General features: G+C 62.2%; 1 protein-coding gene across 1 annotated transcript; it reads left to right on the top strand.

Moving 5' to 3' along the window:
• Positions 1-4,131: 4,131 nt before the first annotated feature.
• Positions 4,132-5,080, top strand: LOC112621557. Its single transcript, XM_025381033.1, is given in 3 exon segments — positions 4,132-4,146; positions 4,533-4,833; positions 4,836-5,080. Coding segments are annotated over 3 exon segments (561 nt in total).
• Positions 5,081-17,256: the final 12,176 nt, after the last annotated feature.

Below are 17,256 nucleotides of genomic sequence, written 5' to 3'. Positions count from 1 at the left end.
TTCTTCCCTCTTTCTGAAAAATCTGAGGCCCACTAGCAGCGGGCAGCAGGCCATGGGTATGGTCTCGGACTTGCAGGCCCAGGAAGGCCACCAAGGAGCAGAAAGAGCCATGTCCTGGGATCAGAGCCCAGGCCAGAGACCCTCCCCAAGGCTGTCACCCAGGAGGGCGATGATGGGAGGCAACAGTGGGGCCCAGGCTGGAAGGGAGAGGGGCCGGGCCTGTGGCAGAGTAAGAGCTGGCATGGAGTGGGCAGAGGCCAAGGTGGCGGGGTGGGCACCAGGCTCGGGAGATGCTCGGCCTCGCACCGAGCAAGGGGGGGCTCTGGGGCCAAGTGCCCGCTGCCTGGAGAGCAGGGCTGGGTCCTCAAGGGCCCCCTGCTTTTGGATGTTGTGCGGCTACTGAAGCTGAAGGCCAGTCGCCCCGGCTCCATGGTCCCTGTCCAGACACCCAGCAGGGGGCCGCCCTGACCACCTACTCTGAAATCCAGGCATATCCTGGCACCACCTGGCCAAGAGCCCACACGGCCCCAGGGCATTCATTCTCACTGGGCAGGGGCAGCCTCTGACCCCATCCCAGCTCTGGAGGTGCTCGAAGCGCCCTCCTAACGCAAACTGTGAGCAAACGTCCGTGTGTCGTGAGGCTGAGCACAGCCTGGCCCCTCCGCTCCGGCTCCTGGTGGCTGTCTGCCGCGTCCCCTATGGGGCAAGAGGTTTCTCTTTGGCCCAAGCCCACCTGCCCCTGCCTGAGGGCGCCCTCAGCCGCTATGCTCAGCGCGTTGGAAACCTGAGAGCTCATGTCCACGACAGGGCCAGCCAGCAGGGAGAGGACCCGGGGCTCCCCTGGGAGGCAGGCCACTCGTTCATGGGGCCACTTGGCCCTGCCCGCTCCCTCCACTCCAATTTCCCACTGGGCTTTCAGGGATCGCCCCAAATAGACTCCGTCTCCCAAGCCATGCACCTGGGCCTGCCTTTGGGTGTGGATGGGGGGTGCCTGGCGGAGGGGGCTCTGTGCACAGGAGCAGATGCCCAGGCTGCCCGAGGAGGGCAGGGCGTGAGGACTGGGACAGCCGCGCCCCTGCTGCTTGGCACAACCAAGTGAAGACATGACGCCCGGAAGGGCCACGTGAGCTTGGGGCGGGTGGTGCCTGCGGAGGGAGAGGCAGAGGCAGAGGCTGTCAGCCTCTCCCCACCCCTGCCTCACCCGGCCACGCCCAGCGTCACCATGTCTTTCTTTGTGAGAACTGAGTCCACCGACCCCACCTGGTTTAGATTAGGTCGGAAGTCACCTGGGCTGAGCTGACGGCTGATTCCATCAGTGAAAAGAACCATGGAACATACTGGCCTTGGGCCGGTGTGAAGCCACCCACATACTGTGAAAAATGGCTCTTCCCTGCCACAGTCAGCCCAGTGGGAGCCGGGTCAGGCCTGGAGCCACAGCGCTCCCCACCAGAGCCACTGCCCAGCCCAGCAGCACCTGCGGAGAATCCCACCGGCACCCACGCCTCCCCACACGCCACCACCCCGGCTTCCTGCAAATCCACCTTCGGAAGCCTGATAAGGTGAAGTCCACATTTAACTAAAAGTGAGTTACTGAGGGTTCTTTTCTTTGCAGAGTGGTTCCCCTAAAGGATTCCTTTAAACATGATCTGGTCAGCCAGTGCTCACCTATGTTCACTGAGTCGCGTCGGTTTGGGGCGGCAGGAGCCCAACACTCCAGGCACCTGAGGGAGATGCTGGGTGCGGCCCTGCTTTCGAGACGCTTTGTGTCTTAAGCAGGTGAGCAGACAGGCACACGTTTGCTCACTCAGTTCCTTGGGGTAGCACTGATGGGCAGGGGAATACACCAAGGGCCAATCGTGTGGCACTGACTCGCTGTCCCTCTATTGTATTTTATAGAGACGGTCTCACATTCGCCCAGGCTGGAGTGCAGTGGCGCAAGCATAGCTTATTGTAGCCTTGAACTCCTGGGTTCAAGCCATCCTCTCACCTTAGCCTCCAAAAGCGCTGGGATTGCAGGCATGAGCCAACACACCTGGTCTGGCCGGCACCAACTCTCAACCACGCTGTCGCAGAGAGCAGGGCCCCTGCTTGCTGCTGGATGTCACCTTTCAGCCCTGAGAGTCTGGGGATGGGAGCCGGCAGCTCTCCCGTGCACAGAGCACCGCAGGAAGCACTGGAATCCGGAAAGAGCGAGGGTGCCGTGCGCAGACTTCCCGGCGGGCGTCAACCTCCTGTGTGGTCGGGAGTGCAGGCGCTGGGGCCGGAACCCTGGGCACTCGACCACAATCCGCCGGGGCAGTGTGGCCAAGTGGGCACGTGTCCTGGGGCTCCAGCAACAAGCCAGGTGGCCTCAACGACAGATACTGATTCCCTTACAGCTCTGGGGACCAGAAGCCCCAAATTAAACCGTGGGCAGGGCTGTGCTCCCTCCGGAGGCTCTGCAGGGGGTCTTCCTTGTCTCTGGCAGCCTCTGGTGTCCCAGGCGTTCCTTGGCTTGTGGCTGCCTCCCTCCAATCCCTGCCTGGCCCTCCCGTGGCCTCGGCCCCTCTCCATGTGGCTCTCCCTGAGTCTTCTCTTCTCTTGATAAAGGCACTTGTCCTTCACATCAGACGCTGTGGTCCAGCCGGACAGCCCAGGATGATCACACCGCCGGGTCTTGACCTGATTATATCTGCAAAGACCCTTTTATCAAATAAGGTCATCTTTACAGGTGCTGGGACACAGATCTTTCTGTGGAGACACCATTCAACAACGAGGGGAAGCCACAGCCAGACCCCCTCCACTCAAAGTCTTACTGCTTCCTCACCATGCTGCCCACCACATTCCGTGTCTACAGAGCTGGGACAGTGGCGGTGCCCACCTCAGAGGTCACCGTGCAGATTAAATTCATCCCCAGACACGAAGTGCTGGGTGCAGGCACAGAGAGCTGGAAGGAAAGGTTTCCTGTGACCGTGTGCTCCTTCTGCCCTTGGCTGGGGGTCTCTGCTGTGCTCGGCGTGGGCGGTGATGAGGATGTCACTGGGTGCACAGCTGGCCCTGCAAGCCGCCCGGACCCCAGGCCTCCCCTCTTTCCAGCCAGGACGTTGTGTGCTCGCAGCCTCTCAGGGCCACAGGCGCACAGTGGTCGCTGCTGCCGTGTGCTGATTTGCTGTGGAGACTCCACTGGGGCCAGGCTGAGCAGGGCTCCCCAGACACGTCCGGAGGCTCCTCGAGAGGGCCGCGTGGCAGGCACAGGGTTGAGGGGCCTGTGTGGCAGGGCCACAGCTCACCTGGGAGTGCAGGTGGGAAGCCCCCACACCTAGCAGAGTGTGGCTCCTTCCCGCACAGCCACCTGGGCTCCTTGGCCTGACCCCGCAGGGCTCTCAAGAAGAAATAGGGGCTTCCCCTCCTCCAGTCTCACCGTCAGACTCTGCGGTGTCTCCACCCAGCACCTCCTCCTCTGATGCCTCATAGTCACAGGCCCTGGTGAGGAGGGAGCCACGGCAGGCACAGTGGCTGGAACAGGGGCAAGTGAGTGCCCACCCCAAAGTGCAGGCAATGAACTTGTGCCGTAGCCCACAGTGAGCTGGGGGGCTGGTTGTGCCCACCCCGCCTGATGCGGCCTCTTCATCCAGAGTGGGGGTGACATGCCAGCCCCCACCTCACCGGAATGCTGGGAGGAGCGTGTCCAAGGAGGGAGCTCACTTTGTCAGCTGCAACATGCTGTGACTATCGTGTGACTTCCTGGGTCGCTGTAGCAAGTCCCCCAGCCTGGGGGCTTCAGCAGACACGGCTCTCTCACCATTCAGGAGGTGGAATCCTGGGTCAGGGTGTGGCACCACTGGCTCCTGAGGCCTCTGTCCTTGGCTCTGTCTCCTGCTGCTGTCCTCACAAGGTCATCCCTCTGTGTGGGTCCGTGTCCTCATCTCCTCTCTGTATAAGGACACCAGGCAGATTGGGCCAGAGCCACCCCATTAGCCTCATGTTACCTTAACCACCTCTGTGAGGACCCCATCTCCAAGTAAGGTCCCTTGTGGAGGCGCTGGGGCTTAGGGCTGCAGCATACAGATCTGGGGGAGACACGTGGCCCCTAACAGTATCGAGGGTGGGTGGACCCCCACAGGACAGCCGCCGGGGGGAGACACGCGGCCCATGACAGTATCGAGGGTGGGTGGACCCCCATAGGACAGCCACCGGACATTTCCTTCTCTGCTGGTCTGAAAATCACACTGTCTTAGACAGGGAAGAATCAACATTTCCACCCCAGGCCGAGGCCCCCAGAGCACACAGGACCAGAGGATCAAAGAGCAAACGTCACCCTCAGGGTCTAACGTGCAGGTGGCAGGACCCTGGCCCTTCCTGAGTATCTGGTTGTGGGTTTTGTCTCCGCAGCGTGCAGGGATGGGTACAGACTCCGTCCAAGGTCTTGGCAAGAAGAGAAACTGCCACCGCAGAGCGGCTGGCTGAGGGGCTGGGATGGGGACTCCGGGGTGCGGAGCCGCACACCAGCCCCTTCCACCCAGGCAGAAGGTCCATTGCGCTCTGCCCCGCAGCCTGCCTGTTCCTATGCCAGCCAGGGCACTCCCAGGCCCGTTTGCAGCCAGAACACAGCCGGTTCCGTGTGCTTGTCCTCAGGACCCATTAGGAATGAATCCAGGCCTCGGTCCTGGCCTCCTCGCTGAGGCTGGACGCTCAGGCATCCCCTTCAGCCCCTTTCTCTAGACCTTCCTGCTGAACAAACGAAAACATCTCACAGCCCTGCAACAGCCAGGAGCTGCTGGTGGAGCTCCACGCCCGGCCGCAGACAGAGGAGGCGCCCTGGGCAGCCCGCCAGCACCCGGGCTCCCACAGCGGAAGCGTCTTCTTCGGCTCTATTTTGAAAGCTGTTCTTTCCACAGTGCCTTTGACAAGAATCGATTTGAGTGAGCCAGCATGTCAATACAGGCTAGCACAGGACTGGCCTCAGGGCCACATTGGGGCGGGCGGCAACCAGGCCCTGGCTGCAGCCCACAGGGGCAAAAGCATGGCCAGGCAGGAGGTGCGACCTGTGAGGTTGGCTACAGCGACCGTGGGCGCTGGGTTCGGGGCTCCTCAGCCCTGAGAGGGGACCCAGGCCCAGGCGGGCTCCCAGCCTCCAGATCTTCTCCCCTTGATACCTCGCCTTCTGCACAGCGACAGCAAAGAGCCCCTGAGTCCCACTCTGCAGGGATGTACTGCATTTCCAGAAAGTTCCTTCCGGGTGCAGAGTGACACGTGAGCCCTGGGGACTCGGTCCGACTTGGTACTGATTTTCTCCACGGAGGACCCGCAGTCACGGCCCGTGTCTGCACAGCCCCTCGGATCCCGCGGAGGAATTCAGCCGGCCCCTCCCCCGTGCGGTTCCCTGCTGTTCAGTCCGAAAACCACGGAGGCAAAGTCAGGCCGGGTTCAGGCTCCATGCAAAGTGCCCTTTGCAAGGTCCCCCTGTGGCCAAGCCCAGCTCCATGAGGTCAGGAGGCCGGGGTGGGGAGGCCGCCTGGGTGCGGGGCCGGGTGGGGAGGCCGCGTTGGGGGGTCCCAGGTGGGGAGGCCTCCTGGGTGCGGGGCCGGGTGGGGAGACCGCGTGGGGGGGTCCCAGGTGGGGAGGCCGCCTGTGTGGGGGGTCCCAGGGGGGGAGGCCGCCTGGGGGGGGTCCCAGGTGGGGAGGCCGCCTGTGGGGGGTCCCAGGTGGGGAGGCCGCGTGGGGGGGTCCCAGGTGGGGAGGCCGCCTGGGTGGGGTCCCAGGTGGGGAGGCCGCCTGGGTGGGGTCCCAGGTGGGGAGGCCGCCTGGGTGGGGTCCCAGGTGGGGAGGCCGCCTGGGTGGGGGCTCAGGTGGGGAGGCCGCGTGTGGGGTCCCAGGTGGGGAGGCCGCCTGGGTGGGGGCTCAGGTGGGGAGGCCGCCTGGGTGGGGGCTCCCGCCAGCGTCCCTCCTCGCTCATGGAGGCACAGGGACAGCTGTGTGTGCCTGCAGGGAGGCCTGGCTCTGCCCACTCGCCTAGCAGCGTGCTGAGGAACTCGGGCTTTGCTTTCTAGGGTACAGTGAGAACACGGGAGAGGACTTAGAGACTGCCTGCCACCGCCGAGGGAGGCGGAGCGGGATTCGCACCCCCGTCATGGCTGGGCCCACACGCCGCCGACGGCTTCCGCGTGTGGCCATCTGTCTCTCAGAAACCCTCTGGCAGAGGGACCCAGCAGATGACTCGGNGGGGTCCCAGGTGGGGAGGCCGCCTGGGTGGGGTCCCAGGTGGGGAGGCCGCCTGGGTGGGGGCTCAGGTGGGGAGGCCGCGTGTGGGGTCCCAGGTGGGGAGGCCGCCTGGGTGGGGGCTCAGGTGGGGAGGCCGCCTGGGTGGGGGCTCCCGCCAGCGTCCCTCCTCGCTCATGGAGGCACAGGGACAGCTGTGTGTGCCTGCAGGGAGGCCTGGCTCTGCCCACTCGCCTAGCAGCGTGCTGAGGAACTCGGGCTTTGCTTTCTAGGGTACAGTGAGAACACGGGAGAGGACTTAGAGACTGCCTGCCACCGCCGAGGGAGGCGGAGCGGGATTCGCACCCCCGTCATGGCTGGGCCCACACGCCGCCGACGGCTTCCGCGTGTGGCCATCTGTCTCTCAGAAACCCTCTGGCAGAGGGACCCAGCAGATGACTCGGGGGCTGTTCACACTCTGAAACCTGCTTGGAGTCAAAACACTGCTGGCGAGCCTCCGCGGCAAACCCAACCCAGACAGTCTTCCATGGTGGCCCCCGCAGTGGCGGGCACGCTGCCCACTCCCTGCCAGCCCCTGCCCGCTGGCCTCCAGGCCTGGCCCGGCCCCTGACCAGTCTCCTGACCCAGTATGCTGCTCCCCCTTGGGCTTGGCTTCCTTGCCGGCTGGGATTCCCAGGCCTCTCTAGCCCAGCCCTGCAGCAGGAGCCCCGAGGGAGGCTTGGCAGCTGCAGAGGCGAGTGGGCCACGCGTAGCCCGGAGGCCAGCAGGACCAGGAGCCCCTCACAGCGCAGCAGCCACAGCATCACAAGCCACTTCCACTCCTGGGCGACCTGGGGGCCCCCATCCCGGTCTGAGCTGCCCCTTATTGTGACCTGGGGCCCCCTGTGGTGGGCTCCCCTGGTGCCCCCAGATCCAGCCTCAGGGAGGTTGCAGATGCCGGCCAGGCCTCAGCGCCTCCACCCAGGATCACACACTCCTATCTCCGCACTTCCGCCCTCCATCCTGCTCCATGCCGCCTCTGCTTGTTATTCCAGCACATTCCGGGGCGATGCCTGCTGCAGTGGCGCAGCCAGTACCTCCACCCTACCCCCCATATGACCCACCAGCCCCTCCGCATTCCCTCCGCTCTGTGCCCTCACTGACTGGAAGCCTGCCTGGCCCGAAGGGTCCTCACCTGGTGAGGGTGGGGTGTCGCCCACACCTCCCTTCCACCCCAGCCCACCTGTGACTCAGCCCCGAAACCCTCACAGCTCTGTCCTCCCAGAGGGAGCCGGTGACTTGGTTCTGATGGTGCCTGGACCCAGCCCTGGCATGTTCAGAATCCTTGTCCTTTAACCTGCCTCCACCTGTGGTCGCCTCTGCCTCCCTGCCTGACCCTGCAGGCCCTGCGGAGCAAACACTGCTGCCTGCAGGAGTCCCCCGGGGCCCTGAGGAACAGAGACCCGAGCCTCCTGTGGCCCCAGCGAGGGTTCCTCGGGGGGAGACAGTGAGCCCAAAGCTCTGGCTCTCGAGGGGTGGACAGAGTCCGGCTGGCCTTGACGGGGTGCCCCTCTCTACCGGCTTCCACAGTCCTTGAGAGCAAAGACGGTCCCGGCAGTGGAGCAGAGGGCATGGGTGGGGCATCCAGTCTCCAGGGAGCCACTGTTGGGTGGGGAGGAGCCCGAAGTGGGCTCCGGACCCCCGCGGGGAGCATGTCCCCTTCCAGTGGGGGCGGCTGGTTGATCTGGGCACAGGGGCAGGAGTAGCCCCATCTGGTGCTGACCTCGAGGCCGTGCCTCTCAGGGCATTTTGGCAGATCCACCTGGACCTGGGCGACAGCCTGATTTCCTGCAGCCGTGACCCACAAGGGTGGCAGCTCTCTCAGTCTTGACTTACCAGGACACAAACCCAGGCCATTTAATGTGCAGGCAGCCCCAAGTCCCAGCAGGGCCAGAAGCAGACCGTGGCTGGGGATGAAAGCTGCATGCTGGTCCCTGGGGCCCCGCTCACTCTGAGCTCCTGAGAGGAGGGAAGTCCCCACACCCCACTGGGTGGAGTGCTCCTTGGCCTAGGACCCCGTCCCATGTCTGCTGCCGTGGGGGCGGACTCTGGGCAGAGAGAGGCCAGACGGGCACCCAGGTGAGCTGGAACACATCCCTCCTGCTTCCCCCAGGGTCCCCAGAGGCGACCTCCCTCCTGCACAGGCGTCTGTCACCCTTACCCTCTAGGACATCTTTGCCATGTGCAGCAAACCCCTGGACAATGTTGCGTGCCACATCGCCGGATTTGGGCTGTATACAGACCGAAGCATGTGGCATGACGCCTTCTGCCGTCAGCGAGTTCCTTGTCTCTCGATAGTATGTGTCCAGGCTGCCCTTCAAGGTGGCAGTGAGGGCAGTTGTCTCTTGCATGCTGTGTACAGTTCTGTCACTGACACTTACACACAGCCCTGGAGACGGGAGAGCGTCGGGAGCATTCTGTGCAAGTGTCCTGGCATGTGCGGGCGTCTCCATGGCACAAACCCGAGCCGGGGACCACCCCCTCCCCTGCTTCCATGATTCCACCAACTGGGGGGGCAGAGCCAGGGCTGGAGGCACGCCCCGGGTGACAGCAGGTGGCCATGCCGGTGAGTGCACGCGTTCTCAGTTAATTTATCCTAAATATTTGTAAGTTTCTTGATTATTGCAGTTGCATCCCCAAGATAATGCCCCCCTCACCACGTAGAAGGCACATGTGCTCTGAGGGCCCCTCCCACACTGGGGTCAGGGCACAGCACCGTAGCGAGGCGGCGTGGGGGCTCAGAGGACCTCGGACAAGGCTGGGTACATGGGGCTTCTCCAGCCAGCCAGGAGGAAGCACCCTGCAGACTGCTAACTTTTGCAAAATAGAGTAAAAAAGAACAGCTAGAAAAAGAAAATGAAAAAGGAAAGATATACCAAATACAAGACCGTTTTTATTGTTACATTTAACAGTCAACTCACTTCGTCTGAGAGGCGTTGGCATCTGTGGACACACTCGGTGCTGAGGTTTGTCCCACTGCGGGCAGGGACAGGTGGTTCTCCTGGGGGGCTGGCCTCCACCCACTCTGCGAGGCTGCGCTGCATGGGACGTTGAGGCACCCGTCAGCCGCTCACTGCCTGGCTGCGTCTATGAGGGATGAAACAAGCTGGGCACCAGCTCAGCCTCTGAAGACCCCATGGGTACCCTAAGCCATGGTATCTGTCCCCGAAGTTCCTTTTGGGTGGGAGTGCTGGGGGTGCAGGGACACAGGGTTCCAGTCACCCAGGGCCAACCCTGACCAGATGGCAGGAACCAGGGTCTGCAGCTGGATGCAGATGGCAGGCAGATCATTCTGGGGAAGTCCCTTTCTTAAACCACATACTGCCCTGGGCTGAACAGGCCCCCCTAAAAATTCATGTCAACTCAGAACGTCAGAATGTGACCTTATTTGGAAATAGGGTCTTTGCTGATGTAATCAAGTGAGGGTGAGCTCACACTGGAGTATGGTGGGCCCTTGTCCAATGACAGCATCCTTGTAAGAAGAGGGAAGTCAGCCCCGCAGACGCAGGGAGGACAGCCACGTTTCAGTGGCGGCAGAGACTGGAGCCACATAGCTGCAGGCAGAGGGATGCCTGGGGCCACCAGGAGCTGGAAGAGGCAGGGAGGACCCTTCCCTCAGGCCTCCAGAGTGGGCAGGGGCCTGAGGATGCCCTGATCTGATCCCTGATTCCAGACTCTAGAACCGTGAGAGGCTCAGCATCTTTCTCTGCCCCCCAGCCCGTGGCCTCTGTCAGGGCAGCCTTGGGAGCTGAGCCTGGCCCCTAATTCTCGGGAGCTCTCCCACGGACGGGGTTCTCCATCTCCCAAGCATGTCTGACGTCCCCTTTCCACTGCTCGCCAGGTTGATGGTGACTGCCACCTTCCCTAGGGACCCACCCTCTGTTCCCAAAGGCCCTGCTGGACACCCGGCCGCTCAGCCCCACCCCGCCTAGCCCGCACACCCCTCATGTCTTCTCTGAACGGGGTCTTCCCTGAACGGGCCTGGCCTTTCGGTGGGGAGGCGAGGCCTCCACTTGAGGGCTGGCCCCTGATTGCTCTGGCATTTCAGTGACGCTGTGCCCCAGACCGAGGGAAAACTCTAGAAAAACTCCCCACCAAACTCCTCTTCTGCAGAGTTGAGGGGACGGGAAGTCTGTAACTTTCCTGCAAACGTTATTCTGCCCCTGCCAGGTGGGCTGAGATGGCAAAGGTTGACGACAAAGGTCCTGGGAGTCCCCACAGCTGCGGGGGAGGGTAACTGGCACCCCCCACCCAATGGGGAATAGCAGCAAAGCTTCACACAGTCCCCAGGGGCGGCCTCTGCTGCTGCACACAGGTCCCACCGGAGCCACATGAAAACCACAGAAAGACAAGCTGGAGTCACCGGCGCCCTCGGTGGAAAGGACACCCTGTGGTGTCTCCCCCTCCCTCCCTGCACAGCCAAGAAAAGACAGGGCCTGTGCACCCCAGCAGCAGAACACAGTCCCCAAGATCCCCACAGGCTGGGAAGTCAGAGATCAGAGGAGAGGTCGCCGCGGGGTTATGACTCTGCGGAGTCCCTGGGGGGGACCAGGGGCTCCCTGTGGTGCTGGGCGTGCTCTTGGGGAGACTCATTGACACGCATGGTGATGACACGGGTGTAGACATGCAAAGAAGACCTGAGCATAAGACAGGATTTGTGTCTTTCATGGTATGTCAGCTTTACCCCATTTTTAAAGACTTTCAAAAATGTTATTCTGGGCACGTGCTTTGAACAGACTGTAACCCCACACCAGGAGGACCTTGGATGTGGAGCTGGCAAGCTGGGGCTGCCTGGGGCTATCGTCTCCCTGCGGCTTCCTCTCCGAGAGGCTCCCGGGAGCAAAGCCGAGTCGGCAAGGCCGTCTGCCCACTGAGCAGGTGTTGGCTGCCTGGGTGGCACTTCCTGTGCTGAGGCTCGGGGCTCTGAGCCCTCATGGCACACAAGGACTTAAGGACAGTGACCACACAGCCCAGTTGGCCGGGGAGGTGGCCTTAGGAGGGAGAGCCAGAGGCCACAGAGTGTGCTCCAAGGTACACAGGGCCCTCCGTCTGGGACTGTAAGAACAAAGAAGGGTCTAGGGCAAGGCGACAGGGACAACCCCAGCAGAGAAGCGGAGGGAGGGGTGGAGACAGCGCGAGATGACCGGAGACCACATGTTGGGTGGTGCTGGGGGGACTATGGGAAAGGGGGGCCTGGCATGAAGACCCCCTGCCCAGCCCTGTGGGGGTCCTAGCAACCCCAGAAGCCCTGCTAAGACCCTGGCACGGGCCCCACTTCCCTGAGACTCAGCTTCCCCATCTTTAAAGTGAAGCCTGGCGCCTGCCTCCGAGTGCAGTGAAAATTCGATTACGGAAGCCACAGAGGCGCTCAGCACAGCGCCCAGCGCAGGGCTGGGACCCAGAGTGGACTCTGCCGTGGGACTGCCTCAAAGAAATCTTAGCAAACACAGGAAGCCAGCCCACCCTGCAGCCATGGGGCCAGGAAGCCCGCCCTTTACCAAGTATTTGGGTATTTTTTTCTCTGTGCTAACAGCCCAGACGGAGCCACAGCCTCAACCTCTGTGTGCTGATAACACCAAGCTGGGGCGCCGGGGCCATGCAGGGGACGGTGCCGGCCTGAGGCTGCAGCCTGGGTCTGGATGCCTTTCTAATTCAGGGCCTCCTCGCGGCCTGGCTCCATAAATGGTCAAATGCAGCCTGACAGCACAGCCTCCTATCAGCTCTGGGCTCCATACTGCCACACAGCCCACATGCCCCGTTCCCCAGGAGACGCCCGCAGGTGGGCAGCGTCACTCCCACCCGCCAAGCACACACTGTCCCCGTCTCGTGTCCTGAGGAGCCGGAAGCAGCTGCTTCCTCCCAGCCTGAAAGCTGCACCTCGGGCTGCACTCGGCTCCCCGAACCCGCCCTCCGCTGCCCTGCAGTTCGCCAAGGGAGCTACCCTTCCCATATAAAAATTTCACCTCCATTTCCTTGTAAAGAAGAAACGTTTCTGACATCAAGGAAGATTCTAATTTGAAAAGCAAGTGATTCATCTCCCGGTGCCACACGGCAGATGCAGGTGTTACCAGCCTGGGTGGGGCGCCCGAGCTGGGGGCCTGGGGTCCTCTGGGAGGGGCAAGAAGGCAGCGATGCTGGCCCCCACCTCTGTCCATCTCATCTGCTTCCACACACCGCCCTGCCATAGCTGCTTGCAGCCCCTTCTCTGTCAGTTTCCCCATCTTTTGGTTTGGTGATAATCAAAGTTCCCATCCGGGGACGCCACCCTCTGTGTGATGGGAAGGAGAGGAGACCCTGTGTCCAAGTCCTCTTGGGGGAAAAGCAAAGATGCTGGGACCAGCCCCCAGCCCCACCTGTCAGGAGGTCTCCAGTCCCAGCGAGGAGGCCCCACATGTGGCTAGGATGCCCCAGACCCCAGAGACTGAAGGAAGTGGAAAGGAGGGCCCCCAGTCCTAACTAAGGGCTCAGACCCCCCCAATGCACATCCAGGCACGTCCCCACCCCCCAGGCCTGGTTCTAGGTCTGCCCACTGCAAGAAGGCCCCCAGCAAGGATGCAGTCAGAGGGGCTGTGTCCCAGGCTGGGCTCACGCTCAGTCCTGCTGCCCCAGGGGTAGATCCCGCCCCTGGCCCACGTGCTGTGGTGTCTTCAGAGTGTCTGTGAGGCCCCTTCCTTGGAGGGCAGCCGCTGAGGGGCTGCTGCGGGACTGGGGAGCCTCCCGGCAGCAAACGCGTAGCTGGGACGCTGATACGGGGACGAGATCCTGGCTTTGAAGAAAGCCCTTTCCACCCTGTCCACGTGGGGGTCTCCCGGTGCCCCCGAGCCAGCGGCCCCCTCCTGCAGGCTCTGGAGGGCCCCCCTGCCTGCATCTGGTCTCGCATTTCCTCTGTGACCTCCAAGCTCCCCCTGGGGAACCCTGTGCAGGCAGTGGGCAGCATCTGGCACGCGGGAGGCACCGTTTCTTCCACACTCGCGTGTCCTCAGCCCAGATCTTCCAGTGAAGTTTCCCCAGCAAGTGGCTTCCCCTGCCCCCTCCACCCTGCCAACGTGGTTCCTGGGCCCCCGCCCTTCCCTTCTCGGCCTCTGCTCCTGGGTCTGGGGCGTGCATCCAGCCATCCACGCTCAGGGAGGCCACCTCCTCCCTCACTTGCAACCACCACAAAGCTGCCCGGGACCTTGTTCTACCCTTTCCGAAAGTCCTCAGGACCTGCCTGCCTACGGAGCTCCCCAAACGCCCTGTGAGCTCTCCCGGGCTCCTCCTCTCCTGGCTAATAATGTCCCACACGGTGCTGCCTGCCTGGCCCCAAAAGAAAAGGGCCCTGGAGTGAGTTCTGAACACAAACTCACTGAAAGTGGTCCCCTGCTCCCCCCGCTGAGTCTGCCCCTCCTCGGACCCTTCCCTTGGGCAGGGGAAACCTGCCGGGGCCTGACCTTTTCTTCCTGAAAGAGCCTCAGGCTGGGAGGAGAGGGATCCACCCTTGGCGGTTGAAGCATTCAGCAGGAATCAGCCCTCGGGGACGGAGACCCTGCGACCAGCCCTGCCTCACAGGCGCCGGTCCTGGGCAGGCTCCCTTGCTCAGGCCGTGCTGCTCCCAAGAAGCCAGGATGAGCAGCTAGCAGTGGGCCCTCCAACACGCAGAGTGCCACATGGAGGACTGGGGCACCCCAGGGAACAGCAGACACTGCATGTCCTCCGGGAGCCCCGGCCCTGGGAGACAGAGTGCAGCGGTTCCAGCTCTGACCTCGTGAGCCCAAGCTCCACCACACACTGGGTCCTGACCTGACCTGGGTCCTGGCGGCTCTCTGGCCAGGTCTCTCCTGGTGTCTCCCGTCCCTGAGGCCGGCACCCAGCATCCAGGCCCCCCGTACAGCCATCCCCTCTTCAGGAATCTGGGTCATGGCTGCAGGAAAGGGGCTACCCAGAGCAGGATGTGGACGGAGGGGCTGCAAAAGCTGGAGAGAATCCACAAGACACTATTTAGCCACCTGCCCTCGATTCTAACTCTCAGTGACAAGACTCTTTGCTTGGCCAAACTTTATGAGGCTCTTGAACCTTCTAGACCACTTGCACACCTCCCTGCAAAATCCAGTTTTAGCAAGAACACTGCTAAGTGACTTCAGCCAGAACTGCCCCACCCCATATCTGATCATCCTCATCAGAACAACCTGCTCATCCTCCGGCACCCAGGTGATGACTGATCACCCCGCCTTCCCTCAGCCAGAATCCTGTGAGGCCAGTTTAGCCAGAATCCGCCCCCCCTGCTGTTTCTTCTTAGTGATGTTCCATCCGCGGACCCCACTCTGCTCCTGGGCCATCAACTCCCATTCGCTGGGGCTGTATTCAGAGTGGAGCCCAGTCTCTCTCCACCACAGCGAAATCCCACTGCCCTGGTCCCAGCACCCACCGCACTGGTCCTGAGTAGTCAGTCCCCTTCCGGTCTTTAGCGAAGGTCATTGAATAAATTTCCTTTCACGGCAGGCACACCCTTAAATGCAGATACGTGTGTCCTGGGAGGATTACGAACGCTCCCCCGGCCCTGTGCATCGGGGGTCCCAGGAGACCCACCCAGACCAAGCCCCTCTCAGGGTGGGAAGAGTGTGGGGCAAGAAGAGGAGGCTCAGCCCAGGACGCTGGCCACGGGCTGGCTCGTGCAGGGGGTGAGCGCTTAAGACAGCCTCATCTTCCACTCCAAGTGTGGTCTCCATCTTGTTGGTCAGTTTATGAAAGTCAAGCCTATTGACTCAGTCAGGGTCCTGGCAGGAAAGAGGCCAGGGCGCAGACAGAGATAGGGATGGCTCCAGGGGTGTGTGGCCCCAGGCTGTGCGGGGGGTCCTGGAGCACCTCCACCCCAGCCTGGAGAACACCCAGGAGGAGCAGGAGGAGAGCTGGGCTGTGTAGGGGTTGGGGGACACGGCCAGCCCGCAACCCCAATTCCCCTCCGTCTGCCTCCAGTTGGAGGAGGCAACCTCTGCTAAACCTGGCCCGAGGCAGGGGCCAGGGCTCTGTCTACTGGGGCCACAGGGAGAGTGGAGAGGGTGCCGGAGCTCCCAGGACAAGGGGAGGGGCCACCCCAACCCCATCAAGCACGTCGAGGAGGAAGAGGAGGAGCTCACACCGCCCCAGCGTCAGCCCCAAGCCTGCACCAGCCTCACACGCCTGCACCAGCCTCACACGAGCTTGGGGGCCTTTGAGGGTCAATGTCTGCACTACAGATGTGAGCACGCATGTGTGTGTGCAGGACCTTTGACCACAGCCTCCCATGCACCCCTGGAAAGGTGCTTTGCCTCTCTCCCTCACTCACCACGTGCAGGGCAGTGGGTACCAACAAGCACGTGCACCCCACATCTCTCTGCTTCTGCAGCCCTGAATGACCAAGGCCCCCCAGGTGGGCTCCAGCCCTCCAGGCACCTCCCCAAGCCATGGTGCCCGCCACAGGGTCTGGCCTCAGGGCTCCTCCAGGACAGGCCAAGTCCCCGGGCTCCTCCCCTGCCCACAGGGGGCGAGGGGCACAGCACTGACCGGCCCCTGGGCCACTCGTCTGAACTCTGAATCCTCCTAGACAGTGATCCCAGCTGGGCAGTTAGCTCGAGCAAGCCGAGTACTTACAGGACGTCACCAAACACAAGGTCCGAGCCCACATTCCAAGACCTCAGCGCTGCTGACGATGTTCTCCTGAGTCCATGAACCTCTTGATGGTTCTCATGGCCTCCTCCTGTGGACGGGGCGGGGCCGGCAGGTTCGGCACCTGCACGCACACCTGGCTCGACTCCTCGTGCCCACCCTGCAGACCCTCAGCCCTCTCCCTCTTTCCTGCCAACCCCTCTGGAGACGGGTCCTCCGGTCCTGGCCTCCCCTGTGGAAGAATGAGGGTGAGTGAGGGGCTGGGTCAGCAGCATGGCAGTGGGGGAGCCCACGGCCTCCACAGAGGGAGCCTCCTGAAGGAAGTGGCCGGGCAGTGCTGGCACCATGCCACATCCCTGCCAGAGCAATGGGGCCAGTGTGGCCAACCCATCCAGTGGTCCCCGTCTGGCTGAGAGTCCCCAGAAGCCAGCACCCTCTTACCGGGAAGTCAGGCAGGGCTCTATGCAGGAGCTGACACTCACAGGGCTCCCACAGGCCTGTGTGGACCCCCAAGAGCCAGGAGGCCGCCTGCTGACGGTCCCTCTTAGGGTCTGGATCGTGGGCAGCTCAGCACGGCATGGAGTGCTTCCAGGCTGTGGTGTCCTCATGTTGCTGAGGCCTGAGCTCCCTGGAGGAAAAGCACCACCTTCCAAGCCGTGGGGCGGAACACTGGTGAGGCTCAAAGCCCTGGAGGGGACGGCCCCCAGACAGAGGCACGGACAGTGATCTTACAAACGTAAGAGTAATCTGAAAACCTTATACTTTAGTTAAAGAAAGGGCGTTTGAACATTTCCTGTTTAAGACACAGACCCCCTGAGAAGATATATAAAGGAATTGGGCTGGGTGTGGTGGCTCACGCCTATTATCCCAGCACTTTGGGAGGCTGAGGCGGGTGAACCCAGGAGTTTGAGACTAGCTTGGGCAACACTGCGAGACTCTGTCTCTACAAAAAATTTAAAAAAGCAAAAAACCCCAAAATTAGTCGGGTGTGGTGGCGTACCTTAGTCCCAGCTACTCAGGAGGCTGATGGGGGAGCATTGCTTGAGCCTGGGAGGTCAAGGCTGCAGTGAGCTGAGATGGTGCCACTGCATTCCAGCCTGCGTGACAGAGGAGATCCTGTCTCAAAAAAAAAAAAAAAAAAAAAAGGACTTGGGAGAAGCTCCACTGGGTCTCACAGCCACGCTCTCCTGGCTTTGTGGTTTTCACACTGTGGGATGCACCAGGACCAGGAGTGGGCAGCCATGGGTGTGAGGGTCTCCCATGGGCCGGTGACCACATGTGGCTTCGGGAGGGGGGTCCCCACAGGCCTGTGACCATGTGTAGCTTCTGGGGGGGCTCCAGTTTATTTTTTGCGATTATAACCAGCCCGATCTCCCAGGGTCTCCCTACGGGTGCGGG

Source organism: Theropithecus gelada, chromosome 3 (genome assembly GCF_003255815.1).
Source record: "Theropithecus gelada isolate Dixy chromosome 3, Tgel_1.0, whole genome shotgun sequence".
Classification (NCBI taxonomy): domain Eukaryota; kingdom Metazoa; phylum Chordata; class Mammalia; order Primates; family Cercopithecidae; genus Theropithecus; species Theropithecus gelada.
The sequence above is the reverse complement of the archived record's forward strand: the minus strand, read 5'-3'. Positions and strand labels throughout refer to the sequence as shown.